The 17,172-nt window shown below is 49.2% G+C and overlaps 1 protein-coding gene across 1 annotated transcript; it reads left to right on the top strand.

Annotated features, from left to right (window-relative positions):
• The first annotated feature begins 521 nt into the window (after nucleotides 1–521).
• LOC311526518 (protein Wnt-11b-like) lies at nucleotides 522–9,297 on the top strand. The gene is made up of 5 exons (XM_084639654.1): nucleotides 522–905; nucleotides 2,181–2,416; nucleotides 4,364–4,641; nucleotides 5,588–5,880; nucleotides 7,103–9,297. Exons 1-5 carry the CDS (start codon nucleotides 823–825, stop codon nucleotides 7,275–7,277), a joined length of 1,065 nt encoding a protein of 354 aa, XP_084495780.1. The 5' UTR covers nucleotides 522–822; the 3' UTR covers nucleotides 7,278–9,297.
• Nucleotides 9,298–17,172: the final 7,875 nt, after the last annotated feature.

Below are 17,172 nucleotides of genomic sequence, written 5' to 3'. Positions count from 1 at the left end.
CATGCAGATAAACCGGAGCCGCCCAGTTCTCATTTCAAAGCGCCTCTTCAAAGGGGTAGCCAGCCTCTCGCTACTCCCCGGGGAAGTGGAGATTGACACAGTCTCAACACCTCTGAGAACTGCCTGAAATATTTGTCTGACGCTATTTAAATGCGCGGGAGTGTTAATGCAACCAGGGCCTGGCCAGAGAGAGACCCCTCTGCGAGACCAGCCCCGTGCACTGCCCTGAGATCCCGGGCCAGCCGGCAGGAGAGCAGCCCCCAAGGGGCAGCGTTGGGGAAGGCTGGCCCTGGGCACAGCCAGGGGGCCCCATCCCCTGATCGGCCACGAAAGGGCAGTGGCCGCGAGTCAGTCCCCAAGCTCTGCGCCCCAACCAGTCCCGCCCCCAGAACCGGGCTCTGCGGCCTCCCCAACCCCACCCAGGCCGGGCCCTGTGCCCCCCAAGCCCGCACCCCCCCCAGTCCAATCCTGCCGGGCTTTGCACCCCCCGGTTCTCTCCTGGGCATTGCCGCTGCCCCCTCTTCTCCTTGACTCTGGGTAGCTACGGGCAGCCCCGGGACACCTGGCCGGGCCCTGGGGCGGGGGCTCGGCGGCCTTTTCGGGGGAGGGGCGGGTTGTGTGGCTTTGACACGAAGCTGCGAACGGCCCCGCGTGTCCGGCCGGGAGCGGAGCCGCCGTGTGAATTGCACCCGAAACTCCCATTGTCCGTCCCCCCGGGGGGTGCCGCGCCCGGGCGCTTTAAGAGCCGGGGGCTGCCGGCCGCCCCCCAGCCCTGCTCCTGGACTCGCCTCGCTCCTCTCCTGAGCGCCGCCCGCTCCTGCGATGGGCTCGAGCTTCCCCGCCCCGCTGCGGCTCACCCTGGCGCTGCTCTGGCAGCTGGGACTCTCCGCGGCGATCCAGTGGCTGTGAGTAGCAACTCAGGGCAGAGGGGTGGGGCGCGGGGCCGCAGCCCATGGCAACCACCCCTCCCGCGGCAGCTGAGAGATGCCCTGCCCGGGGCTCCCCAGCTCAGCTGGAAAATCCCTGTTCCCTAAACTGCTGCCTGGGCTAACCCACCTGGGGACAGGGCAGGCTTGGCCACCCTCCAGGGGAGCGGAGAAGCTGAGCCGGCGGGGAGCTGGCTCCCTTTCTCTGTCCTCTGCCATTTGGCAGTCCAACTCCTCTGCCTTTCCCCCTGGGACAGGGACACTTTCTGTGCGCCATTGTTCCCCTACTGGATTTTAAACTCAACACAGCCATCCCTTCGGAGCCCTTTCCCCTTCTGGCCAACTAGCCACTGCCTGCCTTGGGGCTAGCATGGAAGGATTTTCAGTCTTGCTTTTTAAGTAGCATCTCAAATCAGTCTGACATTTGCCTCTCAGGATACAAGTGTTAGCTGGTCTTTATACCTGCTTAGTTCCACTGAGTTCACACATAGCAATAATGGGCCACATGCAGCCTTGGGTGGGTGGGAGTCTCCATTTGCTCCAGTTTGGCCCTTTGTATGTATGAATAAATACAAGATACACACGTATGTGGCGGTTTATAGCCCAATTTGCAGAAGTTCTGGGCACCAACACTATTTTAAATCAATGGAAGCTGTGGCTGCTCATCCCTCTGAAAATCAGGCCCCGTGTGTCAATGTAACAAACGTGTGAGCTAGAGACATACATTTTAAAGCCCACACGCTGTTCACACTTATTCCCTACACAGTATAAGGGAATGCCTCTAAGGGTGGAGTGCCACCAGGACAACTCCCAGCACTGACAGCAGCAGGACGGACCAGCTTCCCAAGTGCACTGCCCTACAATGTACCTCAGTCTGGATCTGGAGTGGGTGCCTCTAGGCCCAGAGGGGAGTTTAGCTGTCAGGTCTATTCAGTCTAGGTGCCTCTGCTGAGGATGCCAACAAAGGGATGCAATTAGTACCAGCTATGTTTGTTTTAACAATGTTGATTCCAGGCCTGAGACCCACCACCTCTTTTCATGTGGGAGACCACTGAACAGCTGTCACTGATTTGGACCGTAACCAGATTCCTGATCTAGAGGTGAAAGGCCCGGTATCCAGTTACCAATACTCAACACATGGCTCATCTCTCCTCCTCTCCGCCCCAGTAACATCCCTGGTCACAACAAGAGTGGGCTGGCCTCGATTCTCTACCCGTGTCTCACTCATTTATGGTAATTCCTCTTTCATGACAGAGGGCTGATGGTGAATGGCAGCAGGGTAGCCTGGAACGAGACCCAGCACTGTAAGATATTGGATGGGCTAGTCCCAGACCAATTGCAGCTGTGCCGAAGAAACCTGGAGCTCATGCACAGCATTGTACATGCAGCCAAAGAGACCAAGGGAGTCTGCCAGAAAACGTTCTCAGATATGAGGTGGAACTGCTCTTCCATTGAGTATGCACCCAGTTTCACCCCTGACCTCATGAAAGGTAAAGGAAGCTCTGCTATATCATCTGGCATTTCTATATTCTGCTTGCCTAGGCACTGTAGTTTTTCATTCTCCTGCAGTCCTTTCACATGCAAAATTCCCATTGTAGTCAATGGGCCATATTCATGTTGTCAGATACTCTGAAGTAACCATATTGAAGTCACTAGAGAGATACAGAATTTACACTGGTGTAACTGAGATCAGAGTCTGGCCTGGAGCGTGCAGATACTGCAGGATGCAGTCTCAAAGCTAGCTCTCAGTCTGTGTGACTGACATTAACTTCCACATCAAAAAAAGAGCAATTGCTGGAGACCCCCAAACTAGAAGGGGAGAGTTAATCCCAGGGGAAAGTGAAGAACAGAACAAAACAGGGTGAAAAAAGATGGCACTAAGAATAGAATCAGAATGAGATGCAGATGGGAGGGGGGCACAAAGGAACTATATTTTCTTTTATACCTGGTTTTGTCCACTTGCTATTGACTCAGAGCAGGACTTTTGCATTCTTGCTCCTGTGAAAGGAATTACTGGCTAGAGCAGGGGTGGGCAAACTTTTTGGCCCGAGGGCCACATCGGGGTTGCAAAACTATATGGAGGGCCGGGTAGGGAAGGCTGTGCCTCCCCAAACAGCCTGGCCCCTTCCCCCTATCCGCCCCTTCCCACTTCCTGCCCTCTGACTGTCCCCTGTCAAAACCCCCGACCCATCCAACCTCCCTCCCCTCCCCGCTCCTTGTCCCCTGACTGCCTGCTCCCAGAACCCCCCACCCCTAACTACCCCCCCGGGACTCCACCCCCTATCCAACTGCCCCGACCCCTATCCACACCCCCACCCCTGACAGTCCCCCTGGGACTCCCACACCTATCCACACGCCCGCCCCTAACCACCCCCCCTGGGACCTCACCCCCTATCCAACCCCATCCTGTCCCGTGACTGCTCCCCAGGACCCCCTGCCCCTTATCCAACGCCCCTGCTCTCTGCCCTCTTACCCCTGCTCTCCGCCCTCTTACCGTGCTGCTCAGAGAGCAGGAGCTTGCAGCCCCACGGCCCAGCTGGAGCCAGCCACGCCGCCCAGAGTGCTGGCAGTGTGGCGAGCTGAGACTGCGGGGGAGGGGGCACAGCAAGGGAGGGGCTGGGTACTAGCCTCCCAGGCCAGGAGCTCAAGGGCTGGGCAGGATGGTCCTGCAGGCCGGATGTGGCCCGCAAGCCATAGTTTGCCCACGTCTGGGTTGGGGGCAGGGGGGAGCTGTTTGGAAGGAACTGATAGGGCCCTGTCTCCCTAATGCAATAGGGCTCTGGCCCTAATGGGGGAGGGTGCTGCTATAATAGAAATAATAATCTGTCAGAGGAGATGTACTTGAGCGGTTAAAGTTCATCACTGAGTAAACCATCCTGGATTCTGTTTCTGGAACTGCTGCTGTTTTGCTGTGTGACTTTACAAGTTGCTCTCACTCTCTGCACTTCATTTTCTCTTTCAGTGAAATGGGGAGAATAATGCTGACCTACACCACAGTTTTGTGACGAGTTTGTGAGATTTCACTTTAGAGAGTGAGCGCTTGCATGCATGCTCTGAGATCCTTGGGTGAAAAGAGCTGTAGAAAACCAAGGTACTAATTGTAAACAGCACTGCTCTCTCGAAGGACCCATGTAATGAGGCTGAAGAGAGCGAGCCACTGCTCACTCTGGAGCCCAAATCAGTGTTGCCTGGAGCATCAGCCAAAAGGAAACGCTTCCCTCACGCTCCCTCTCCCCAGGTCCTGAATTCTGATTGCTGTTGTACTGTGCTGAGACCCTTGTGAAACGTACAGTTAGCATCAAATGAACGAGAGGTGGGGATGATTCTGAAGAGTACGTAGTGATTTTCTCTGTATGAAGAAAGCTCTGTGTCACTAGGAATCACGTTGGTATTTCTGGGATTCAGGACTCTTTGGGATTCTTCCTCTTTCTTCACAGGGACCAGGGAATCTGCGTTTGTCTATGCATTGGCTGCTGCTGCTGTCAGTCATTCCATTGCCCGGGCCTGTGCCTCAGGGGAGCTACCTATCTGTTCCTGTGGATCTGTCCCATCTGAGGTGCCTGGGCCTGGCTTCAGGTGGGGTGGCTGTGGGGACAACCTCCGCTATGGCCTCCAGATGGGTTCTGCCTTTGCTGATGGTCCCATGAAGTCCAGCAAGGCAGGAGGACAAGCCACCAGGCTTATGAATCTACATAACAATGCAGTGGGCCGACAGGTGGGTATGGTCACTGGCCACAAAAATTGGCAAGACAGCCACAACCAGGTCACCTCTTTTAAGAAATAACTGGTTATATTGGCTGAGTTGCGGAGGAGGGCTGCAGCCTCTTGCCAAATTGTTGGGAGACCACACATGAATAAATTGGAGAGGCAATCGGTGGGTTAAAGTAACTTTATAATGACCCATTCACACAAACACCTGCCTTACAGAAACAGGGCCGAGTCCCTGTCTTGCTAACCTCCAGGGAGATAATTGCTGGCTATTTATATCTTCCCAGTGGTACATTGAGATCCATCCTGGCTTTGAACCTGCTTTACCCCAGGACCTAACCTGCTATAATAAGAACTGCATGTTCTTCTGTAGGTCTCTGCAGACCTCCACTCCTGGTAGCTAATGGACCTGTGGTGACCAAACATAACCCAACCGAGGGCCTTGCTGACAATTTGCCATGAGCCCACAGGTGGCAATTAATGTGCAAAAATGGAGCAAATAGCAGCTACCCCTCCTGCTTAATACTATGGAGGGATGGCATGCAGAGACTACAGGTCTCCATACATAGCCAGGCTACTTGGAGCAAGATGGGAAACTGCCCACAGCACACCCCTGAATTAATGAGGGGAAACTTCAGGCCCCATTGCAAACTTATGGATGGCACTGGTCCCAAGGACTACCCTCTTATTACAGGGACAGAAAAGCGTAGTAATTGAACCCTTGGATTCCCTGTTAGTCTTGATGCAGGATTTCATGTTTGGCAATGCAGGAAAGCATCCCCCATAGGTACTAAGTGAGATAAGGCCTCCTGGGTGCCAATGACTGGCCATGCTTTCTCATATCCTGAAGCTTCCTGTACATGCTCTTCAGAGATCTTCTTGGGATGTATGGGCTGTGGCGGGGAAGGATGAATCCCAGCTTTGGGTTCCTTACTGATTTTATTTCTTTCCAGGTATTAATTGACTCCTTGGAGACCAAGTGTAAATGCCATGGTGTTTCTGGCTCCTGCTCAGTTAAGACCTGTTGGAAGGGGCTGCAAGGTTTGAGTGAAATAGCCGCTGACCTCAAATCCAAGTACCTGGCAGCCACCAAGGTGACCCACCGGCATATGGGGACCAGAAAGCAGCTGGTGCCCAAAGAACTGGACATCAGGCCAGTGAGAGAGGCTGAGCTGGTTTATCTAGTCAGTTCTCCAGACTACTGCACAAAGAATCCCAAACTGGGGTCTCTGGGGACTCAGGACAGGTAAGGACCAGCTACAGATGCCGTAGCTTCCCTGTGTTATAACTCTCCCTCTGATATAAGGGGCTCTCATTCTACCTCTGTAGTCTAACCTAGAAACATTCTCTCTAAATCCCTTCTTGTTTGAATGATGTAATCTCTGCTATAACACACACAACATGTCCCATTGCCAGCTTGACTGTGAGTGCATAGGGAGGCTGTAATTGCAAGAGGCTCTGAAATCTCCCTGCATCAGTTTTAATAAACTCCCTAGCCCCTCTCTTGTCATGCACACCCTACCACAGGCAAACCTTGTAACCATGTAACTCGCTGCAGACTTGAAGACCGTTTGAGGGAGGGGAGAGGATGCAAAAAGTGGAGAGAAGCCCCTTCTCATATGGTATGGTCTTACAAGGGGCCTTCCGTGGTCTAGATTGGGCCCCATCCATCTCATCTGTTCCACTAGAGCTGATACTAAACCTTGAGTGTTTTATCGGGAGGAAGCGTTTGCCAGTTAGTTAGATGGCAGACCCAGCAAGTGTGGGGATTCCCATGAAACCCTAGCAGCTTGTTTATCTCCCCTGGGTACAGGATGGTAGGTGCCCCCATATTCAGGATTCAGCTGTCAAGGCAATGGAAAGTCCAGTAGATTCAACTAGTCCATTCCACAGCCAAGCCCTGCTGCCTGGCATATGAACCTGCTATTTCAGTGGTTCTCAAAACTTTTGTACTGGTGACCCCTTTCACATAGCAAACCTCTGAGTGTGACCCTCCCTTATACATTAAAAACACTTTTTTGTATAACACCATTATAATTCTGGAGGCAAAGTGGGGTTTAGGGTGGAGGCTGACAGCTTACAACCCCCCATGTAATAACCTTGCAACCTCCCCCCCCCCCGAGGGGTTCCAACCCCCATTTTGAGAACCCCTGTGCAATTCAGTGGGTGGAGTCAGAAGCATTTACCCACCCCACCCTGATGAGTCATGAGGAGAATGGTCCTCCAGTCTAAACTCTTCCATAGTCCTTCCTGCATCAAACTGCTCATCATTCCAGTGTCTCTCAGGGAGAAACAGCCCCTCCCAAACTATTCTCTGGTGCCCATGTATGTCTTTCCCTGGAGGCTGAGCAAGTTGTTTCCTAGATTGACCCATCTCAACTCCTATGCCATAACTAGCACCTCAACCCAGCTGTGCCATCACATCCCTAAATCCCCCCAACTCCCCCATCTTTCTTCCACTTTGGCAGGCAATGCAACAAGACCTCTGTGGGCAGTGACAGCTGTAACCTGATGTGCTGCGGGCGTGGCTACAATGCTTACACTGAGAGTGTGGTGGAGAGGTGCCAATGCAAGTACTATTGGTGCTGCTATGTGACGTGCAAGAAGTGCCAGCGGACAGTGGAGAGATACGTGTGCAAGTAATGCAGAGGCCCTGGAGCAGCCCAGGCACTGAGACAGCCCTAAATAACCTATGCTCCGAGACACTCCAGAGCATGTCTGGATATTTAATTAATCACAGGGGAAGTTGTAAGCTTTGGCAAGAAAGGAGGCCATAGTGGAAATCCTCATATTGGCATTACCCAGGAAAACACACATTTTTGGGGAAAAGGCCAGGCTTGATGTCTTTAGCCTCACCCTTTCCAGAGCAAGACACAGCTGCCTCCTGGGGCTGATCTGGTTTGTTCCAATTCTCAACCTCCAGCTGGGGACAAATAATTTATTACCCTGAATGCATGGATCTCTTTCTCCCCTGAGTTGCCAGCAGCCGTGTCTCTTTGTGGGAAGCTTTTGAAGGGGGCCTGAAAGCCAGGAGTGATGGATGGAAACGGGTGTGGGGAGAGACCAGAGTGAATGCAGGGGAAGAAAGAAGTGCTGCTCCTGAATAAACATGCTGAGGAAATGGTGGGCATACACTTTTGGGGTGGCCACCAGATGCTCCAATTTCAAGACAGGTACATGTTCATTGTCTTCTGCAGCATCACACTTTCTCTCTAACATTAGGATCAGGCTTGGGTGTAGGCTCGTCTCTGACCAATTAATTGCTCCTGGAGAAAGATCTCTGCCACCCTCTCCACTATCAGTGAGATCCATTCCTCTGTCCTTTCATACCAATGAAAGAAAGAGAGAGAGAAATAGAGACATTCTAATATCATGGTGATGGGCATGCTACAAAAACTGAGACAAAAGAAAGGTCCATAGGGGATGTGGGTGGAAATAGTGGGATGGAAAGCGCTATTGAACTTCAGCATGAACCAGTGGGGTCTTGGTAAGGACCAGGCCTGATGCTTCTGCCCCCGAGCTCACACCTGTGAAGTGGAGAAGCCAGTAAATTGGGTGGCACGTTCTCATTCTCACATCCTTTTCTCCCCTCCTCCCTTGCTCCTCCACACCAAGGGTGGCAGCCTGTCTGCCTGCCCCTGTCTCTGACGGTGCTGACAGTGAGTACTGAGTACATTGGTTCCAGGGCCCCTTTGTAGGGTTTGGAGATGAGACTGAATCTTTTGATTTCTGCTTATTTATTTGGTGCTCTAATAAATTTGTTAGTCTCTAAGGTGCTACAAGTACTCCTGTTCTTTTTGTGGATACAGATTAACATGGCTGCTACTCTGAAACCTTTTAAATAAATAGGTTCGTGTCTCTGCCAATGATGGCCCTAAGCCTCACGTTACCCAGGAGGGCTCCCCACTCTGCACACTCCCCCCGCCCCAGAACTCAGCTGGCCACAGAAGGGATGAGGCGAGGCTGTGTCCCCTCTTTGCCTGGTAAAGGGACTGCAAAGCAGACATTCTGTATCCTTTCAGGAGATGAAATGGCAGAGGTGGCTTCATAGTTTAAAGGGAAAGGATGTTTATTTCCATTTGAAGGTGCTTTTTTCCCCTCCTTCTGTATCCCCTCTGGTACTGATTCCATACTGCATTTGGCTGTTGTAGCCAGACACAACAAGCTATGGAGCATTTTTCTGGGTTGCTGCAGATCTAATCTCCTAGCAAAGCACCCACTCTTCTGGGATTTATTCCTAGTAGCAGAGCTACTCCAAAAGCTTGAGTCTGGGGAAATGATCCCTGAGTTGTTTCTGATCTTTATAAATCATGGTTCAAACTGACCTCTGTGAGAGCTGGCAGCTGGAGGAGAGGTCAAAAGTGAGAGTGACTTTCGAATGGACTGACTCTCTCTCCTCCCCCTGTTGTCTGTGGGTCGCACTCCAGCTAGTGCTGGCCCCGACAGCCTCAGTTCTCTCAGAACACACATCAAAGCCAAGATGAAAGCAGAGAGACACCAGCTGCAGCTTTCACAGATTCCTCTTCCTCTGACTGTAAGGGGAAGGCTTTTTCTTTTTTCTAAAAGGCAATATGCTCGGGACATCTGTAGGGTGGGGCACGCTTGTAAACTTAATCAAAATTCTAGGGCAAAGCTCTTGTGGCCCTGGGGATTCTGTGGCAGCTGCTGATACATTTTTTTTTAATTGTGGGTTTTTTAATTAAATTAAATATGGAAATGAATAATTCTATCGCTTTGCTTCACTCTCTCGTGTCATGGAATCTGTTCGAACACTTTATTGTACCCAGCCTCTAAACGTTAATGTGCTGCAGGTTTTATATTGATAATGAAAAGCTGCATCTCACCAGTTCTCAGCAGAGATCTGGAGGCAGTTTGAGATAAGCAGATGTGCTGGAAGTTAAAATGATCAGAGGTGAAATAGCTAACTGTTTACAATGAAATGCATATAATTAGATTTCAGTTTAACAACTATTGTTTCAGACAATCTGCAGCCTCAGGCAAATATCTCTGCATCAGCTATGCTTAGGCCCTATGTAGATAGTTTTCTTCACAGCTGCGAAGGTTAGAACATTAACTTTCTATTTTTAAACAAAAGCTCAAATCTGGAGCTCATGCTTGTGGAGTGTTTGTTCTCACAAAAATTTATTCACAAAGAGAAGGAAGCTTCCAGCCCTGCTGGTTAGAGTGGGCTTCCCACTGTGACTGAGGTGCTGGGCTTTTTGAGCCTGAAACGGGCCAGTATAGCCAGACCTACCCTCCTTTATTCCAGTGAGTTAATGTTGGTGCTTAATTAGTAACTTAAATGCCTCCACCATAACCATTTCATTGCTGAATAACTACCCAATCCAACCAGCAGAAGATATTGCCATGCCAGGCATACCATGAGCTGGAAATGCCGGTGAATGGTGTTAATGAAATCTGTGGATACTAAACATTATGGGAGTGGGAGGAGCTATAAACCCCACTGAGCATGGCAAAATGATTTAGTGATGCCAGAAATGTGGGTAGGAAATCACAGAAGGAGAAAGCACACTAGATGTAAATCTCCAGTGATTTGAGAAAAAACAGACTGTTTTGTGCTAAATATGGAAAGGCACCATTTCTGGAGCAGTTAGCGGATAGTCCCCCTCTGTCTGGCACTGATGTGGTTGGCACCTGGGAGGCATCATTCAGGTGTGGGCCCCTCACCACCAGACACATTGGCAAACTGGGGAAAGCTCCAAGCAGGGCAACAATAATAATTGGGGGTTGCAGGGACTGATTAATAATTAGTGATTGAAAAGATTAAAACTCTCATGTGAGGGGAACATGATACATGTGTAATGGAAGGAAGGGTGCAAACACTAAGGACTTATTTAGGGTGGTACAAGGGGATACAAGGGGATATAAGTAAGTGTCATGGGCTGAAGTTGAGAGGGACAGTGTGCGAATGTGGGGGTGGGGGACAAACCCAGTGTCCAGTCGCCCAGCTCCAATGACTCTTTCATTATTTAGCCATAGTGGAACAGTTTCAGCAAGAGAGGTTGAGGGAGCCCTGCATCACAATATCCTATGGTTCCCCTGAGAGGCATGGGAGACCCCGGCTCAAAAATCTTTTCTCTGCTGCTGGCAGAGAGGTAGGCTTGTCTCTTACAGCTGAAGTAAGTGCTCTAACCACTGGCCTAAAAGTTATGAAGTGGGCACTGGCGCTCCCACCACCTCCTCTGGCCAGATTTTGAATAGGACCTGATCTGGTAGACAGCCTCTGAGCACACCTGCTGGATTGGGTCTGATCTAGGCAAATGAATGCCTCTCTTCCCCCAGTTCATGAATCACTGGGGGTCAGGCAAGAAATAGATCTCCGGATGCCTAGAATGAGACGACAGTGTGGCTCCCAACAGGACAGAAACTTTGGTGCCTACAGGGTTAAAGCTGGAGTTTTGTAGACAGCTAAGTAGTACCATTGTGGACTGGGGTCAGAGTGTTGAAAGAAAAAAAATCTCCATCTCTGTTCTCCTTTATCCCATCACTTTCGCGGTGGACAACAGCACCATAACACCCTGCTAAGATATTGCAACAAGAGGGATTGTCCCTGGGGATCTTCAGCTGAACCATGGTGATGAATCAACACAGATGAGTAAGATAGAGAAGGGGTGCTGGGTCTTAGCTTGAAGAACCTCTCTTGTTCCAAAAGTAGGTGGAAGGGGCAGCTAGTGAAATGGCCTTGGGGAGGCTACCAGAAGACAAATACCCATCTTTGTGGCTAGGCATGAGTTGAGGAACACCACCTGTAGCAAGGCAGGAATCCATTCCTGATCTGAGTCCCCTGTCATAATTACAGGACTAGCTAAACCTCTGTCCCCTTTGTGGCTGTGTCTGAGTGTACTCACTTCAGGGGTACAGAACACCCCCTTCAGGTGCTGGGCCTCATGGCTTTACCTTTCCAGGGGTGGAATTCTGCAATTCTCCCACTTTTTGACTGGGCTGTAGGCTATCCTGTGTATCCCCTGTGCTAACCCAACAGGTGTGGCTGGGTTCAGCACCTACAGTTTTTCCCTTTAGGAGTCTGACCAGTGGTGAACAGAGTGACCAAACAGCCTTCTTAAACCAAAAGTGTTTTATTTTAGTAATAGGAACAAAGTATTTAGAGAAAAATGTAACCGCAGTCAAGCACATGGCAACAACTTTCTCCTGGCCACAGTAAGAGTGGGCTATTTAGTGCCCTGGCTGGAGACCTGTTATGCAAGGAGCAAGGGCTTGGTGAATAATTATGCCATGAAAAGGGCTTATGTTAGTAAGGAAACAACCAACAGCTGGGACCCCACCAGAAATCATATCCACTGAGATGTTGGCTCATCTGACTGCTCTAGTGGACAAGACAGCTGGAGACTGCAGCCATGCTATCTGCAATCCCAGATACATTTTAAAAATGTGAAGGATAAACAAACAAATCATCATTAATTGAAGCTGGTGCATTTCTAATCACTGTGGCCTTCCTTTCTCCCCTGTCCCTCCACACTGGACCACTTGTTTTTTTTTTTTTCTTTTTTGCTTTTGTGGCTGGTTTTCTGGGCACTGGGTCCAGTTCGGATTCATTCATGTTTAGTATGTGTAGCGTCCCAGAGACTATTTCTGAGGCGGGCTTTTAAATCAGCTTTTTGCTGTGGAAGAGATGGGAAGTGGTCTTATCTGTAGATCCTTAAATAATTGCTCTTTTCTCATTTGCATTCCTCAGCAAAGTGTCTGCAAGGAGGATGGGATAAGGAGGGAGGAGCCAGCAGAATACACCCCCACAATCTGTAGTCTCAGGGGAAGTCACTTTCCAGAGCTTATTGAATGTTGGTTAGGTTTACAACTTTCACTTGCTGCTCAGTTCACTGGGAGTTGAGTCCTGTCTGCTGCACTAAACTAGATTACAGGGTCTTGGCTTGGGGAGGGTTGTAAGGGGCTGGAAGGAAAGGAAACCTCCTTTTCCAACCAAAGGCAGCTAGTCAGCTGCCACAGCAGCCTCAGGTCTGTGTGTCACCTCTCTTCCCCAATAGGGGAAGAGATAAAGGATCTGGGTAGTAGTGGATCCCTGGCCCTCACCCCTCCACTGATGGTAGTTCCACAACGCTAGAGAAGGTAGGTTTGTGTGTGGTGGGGTGTGTTGAGGACTCGAACCCAAAATGAACCAGGTCAAAACTCCTGTGCTGTCTGGGGTTCAAGTCCTCAACAGGTGGAACTCTCTTTTTACCAGAAATCTTTAAGCAGCCCCTAATTTGCATGAAATAGAGTAGATTGTAGCTTCTATTTGTTTATTCCTGCAGCTGGAGGCTTATCATAGTGTGAGCAAGAGCTTGGTGAATGATTACATATATGTGCAGGAGAACCATTTTTGCTTCTGCATGCTATGGTCATTATTTAATATGAAGGGGCAGCCTGCAAAGACATGTGCCACTAGGCAATGCTCAGTCACTATCTAAGCAGTTAGGCTGCATGCTCATACCTGTAGTCATAACTGGCTGTGCCTATGTTGAATATAAAGGCAGATACAGGCCTTATCCAGCCTACAGCCCATACTTTGGCCACCCCTGCTGAAAGTGGCTCTGTAAATCTAATCAAGAGTCCTGAAAAAGAGCTTGCTGTAGCTTGAAAGCTTGTATCTCTCACCAACACAAGTTGGTCCAATAAAAGACCACCCACCTTGTCATTGAAAATCTAACTCATTTTAGACCTAGGAGGGCAGCAGGTGAAAACAGGACTCATCGCTCACAGTAGGGGAAGTGCCTGGGCTCCTGACAATTCAACAGCACAGGTAGGAGCCTGCCCACACTGCTGGGTGGACCTGCTTGCTCACTCTAGACAAGGCCTGGGGCATAGTCTCAGCTTCCTATTATTTCCTTTCATCTCTCTCTAGGATCCATTTGGCTAATGTTGATAATGCTCCTCTAGGCCTATTTGACCCCACCCCAGATAATCTACACTGAAACTGCTCACACACAATGCAAAGGGGAGGGGTGCTGAGGTGGTGTTCTATGCCGACCATCAGCAGGTTTGTAATTAGAGAGCACCACTTCAAAGAGGGAGCAGCAGATCTGGAGAGCAGTTACTGAGCCTGATAAGAGAAAAGGCACTTCATGGGATTTCCTTTAGTTCTGGGCAAGGGATTTATTCTTGTAGGAGCTGGCAAATTCCAGTTAGCAGACAAAGCAAGGCCATCAGATAGGAAAGATGGAAATGGCCTTTGTCTTCTCTTCCCTGTTTCTAAATGGAGCAGGGCCCCTTACCCTCCTCCTGAAGGGGTCAGCTCTGCAGTGTGGGGGGCCTCTAGCTTCCTTCAACCCCCCATATATTATTGTTGTCCTGGGGAATCATAAAAGATTAGGGTTGGAAGAGACCTCAGGAGGTCATCTAGACCAACCCCAATTAAATCATCCCAGCCAGGGCTTTGTCAAGCCAGGCCTTAAAAATCTCTCCACCTCCCTAAGTAGCCCATTCCAGTGCTTCACCACCCTCCTAGTGAAATAGTTTTTCCTAATATCCAACTATGAAATAACTCAGTTGTTACATACCAACAATTGCATCTTTAGGGCAGGTTCTGTCATGCTGCTTAGTTCAGACTCTGTACTAATTTTTAAACAAGACTTGCCCATAGTGACATCAACTCCATAAACACCTTCTGGAGGGTCTGTGGATTCACTGACAAGGGGTAGGTTTGCTCATACCATGCAGACACACATACATTTGGGAGTGGGAAGAGTTGTTTCACAGGGCTGGAAATCCTGCTAAATTGAGAACAGCTGAAGCTTCCTCACTGGGGGAAGGGGGAAAAGAAGAGTTCTGCCCTTTCAGGTGGAAGAAATTAAGGGCTTGATTCTTGTTAATACCAAACATATGCCTCTCTGGTTTAGCTGATCCAGGACAATAAAATGACAGGGTCCTCATTACTGAGCTAACCTTAGTACTCAGAACTCTAACAGGCTGGAGGACCTGTTTAAGACCAGAAAACAGATGACCCTATGAGAAAGGAAAGAGCAGCTCCCTGTCTCTATCTCCCCATCCCAAGCCAAAGGGAGACAAACAAATGACTGGCTTATGCTCTACAAGAAGTTGACTCCTGCTTGCCTTCTCCTCTGGTGGTTATCCTGCTGAGGCTCCACTGCAGCTGGTTTGAAGTCTGAGTCTCTGTTTATGAACTGACAGGTGGGAGTTGTTTCACAATTCATAGCTTCTGTCTGTTGAGTTCACACCATGGGCTCATCTTATTCCATCCCATAAACTCCCTGTGGACCACTGTCCCATCCCTCTCTATTTCAAGAGTTCCCTGCAACTCCCTACCACCTTCTCCCTCATCCCTGGTGCTCTCTGTGCACCCCCATATTAGGGTCCTGTATTCTCTCCCTGCATGCCACGGGATGTGAGGATTTATTTATTTTGGCCTCACTCAACCCTCCTGTTAGGCAGCCTTTGGATATGCAAGGATCACTGACCTGATTGCTGAAAAACAGCCATCTATGGAGCATGGTATTAAACACCTGTGAACTGATGCTGTTAAGGACAGGACGTGAAGTAGAATCCTTTATCTGAGTGAAAATGCAGGAGGCATTTAGGGAGCTAGAATTCATGCCCATTGAAATTTGTCCAGCAGCCTGGGTTCAGCATGATGACTTCTCAGAAAATGCTATGAGTAATCAGGGGCTTGGTTTGATGTCCTCTGAAAATTGGCACCTTCAACAGCAGCATGATGCTTCCAGCTCCAGGACTGGGTTGTGGTAGAGAAATAAAACTGGCAAGAGATTGGGTCTGTGCTGATCAGGGCCTGGCTCACGTGTTATTGCCAGGAAACTGGATCATACTAGTCACGTTCTCTGTGAGGCTTGGGGCAAACTACCATGTGTAGATCTCTCTGATTCTGCTAACATATCGTGGGCACCTAGCAGTCTGGGAAGGAAGAGCCTGTGTCTACACTAGACTTTTTTCCTAACATTTCCCACTGGTGCTGCCAGCAGTTAGCTTCAGCAGTGGGAGGCCAGCTCCTGCTATTCTAATCACTATGCTGTCTAATCCAGCTCAGAGCAGGTCTAGATGACACAATGGTTAAACTGCTGGAGGAGCCAGTCTACCCCACAAGTCCTTCTGTTGCTATCACCTGGAGATCTGCATGTCCTAGAAGAGGATTACATTGTTGAAATCCCAGTAACGGAGTGGTTCAATGGGAGGTACTCTCCCCTCTTAACTAATCAATGTGCTGAACAGCTAGAGGTACTGTCTTTCTGATGAGAGAAACTGGTTGTAATGTCACATTACATTGTCTTCTTAATCCCTTTCCCCGCCCCCGTTGGATAGAGGATTCTCCTCCTCTTCCTCTCCTAGTCTGCTGTGTGGTGTCCCACTCAAGAGATGGCTGCATTTATGCACAAGGCAAAATGATTAAATAGAGAGTGTATAATTGATTAGTAAAGAGGTTTAGGATCCATTTGGATGACAGGCAACAGAAATTTAAAACAAAATATTACTTTTAAGAAAATCTACACCTTTCTAGGCCTGAATCCATGTCTGACCTGGATTGTCTGTGTCTGATTTAGATCATGAGCTACTTATTATTTATTATTAATAATCCAGTACAGAAAAGAACTTCTTTAAAAAAAACCCTGCAGCAGCACTAGGTCTAATACAGAAGCAGCATCAAGGTAAATTGGTCTTAGCATTTTGCAATAGGTGCTTCTGGCCCCTTCAAGGGAGGGGAGAGGCCAAAACCTGAACCCACACTTCACCAAGAGTTACTTTAATCTCTGGGATGAGACACGGTATGTGGGGGAGTTGCACCTCACTGAGAGACCAATCTCAAAGGCTGCTGTGGTCTTGGTTGGCTTTTCCCACCAAAACAATGAGCAGTAGCAGCAGCCGTTCTGTCAGGCATCTCCTGCTCTTTCAGTCTTGCAATGAATTAGCTCCCTCTGGCGAAGTGTAACAGGCAAAGCATGTCAATGGACCATGTGTCTGTGTCCAGCATGTGCATCTAGTATAGCCAATATGTGATATTTCAGTTTTATAAAGCTTTTCTTGGAAAAGATTCCCTGCTCTTCTCCCATCACACAATAGGACTATGGGTGCAGCACCCAGATTTTCATTTGCACTATAATTTCCTTAATAGGGAAAAGTGAGACTAATAATGGTCTAACAAATAATCTCCAGAGAGCTGTGGGAAGAAAATCAGAGCAAAAATCATGGGAAAAGGTAAGAAAATTAGCTTCAGGAAAGCTAGGTTTTCTCTGCATTAAAAATAACATTGGTTTAAAATGGGTGCCCTGCTACTTTGCCATTTTGCTAACAAGGGAAGAGGCATAGCAAAGCTTGTAAATAAAACTGTCCATAATAGATCATTTTCATGTATCCACCAAAAGCTTGGGGTAGATACACAGCCCGCATATAAGGCACTAACGTCAAACAAACAAGCTTCCTAACAGTTACATGCACAGAGCCCCCCTGTGGGACCATGAGAGCGGGAGTCATAACCAGGCTGGCAGGAACAGACTTCTCTCAGAGTTTTGCCCATGGAAACTTCCTGAAATTCACA

The sequence above is a fragment of the Lepidochelys olivacea genome (genome assembly GCF_965140295.1).
Source record: "Lepidochelys olivacea isolate rLepOli2 genome assembly, chromosome: 9".
Taxonomy (NCBI): Eukaryota; Metazoa; Chordata; order Testudines; family Cheloniidae; genus Lepidochelys; species Lepidochelys olivacea.
The sequence above is the reverse complement of the archived record's forward strand: the minus strand, read 5'-3'. Positions and strand labels throughout refer to the sequence as shown.

Bases quoted from the DNA above. Each gene is read 5' to 3' on its own strand.
- LOC311526518 (XM_084639654.1), top strand. From the start codon at position 823: ATGGGCTCGAGCTTCCCCGCCCCGCTGCGGCTCACCCTGGCGCTGCTC. The intron at 906-2,180 runs GTGAGTAGCAAC...CTTTCATGACAG, and splicing joins TCCGCGGCGATCCAGTGGCT to AGGGCTGATGGTGAATGGCA. The intron at 4,642-5,587 runs GTGGGTATGGTC...ATTTCTTTCCAG, and splicing joins ACAATGCAGTGGGCCGACAG to GTATTAATTGACTCCTTGGA.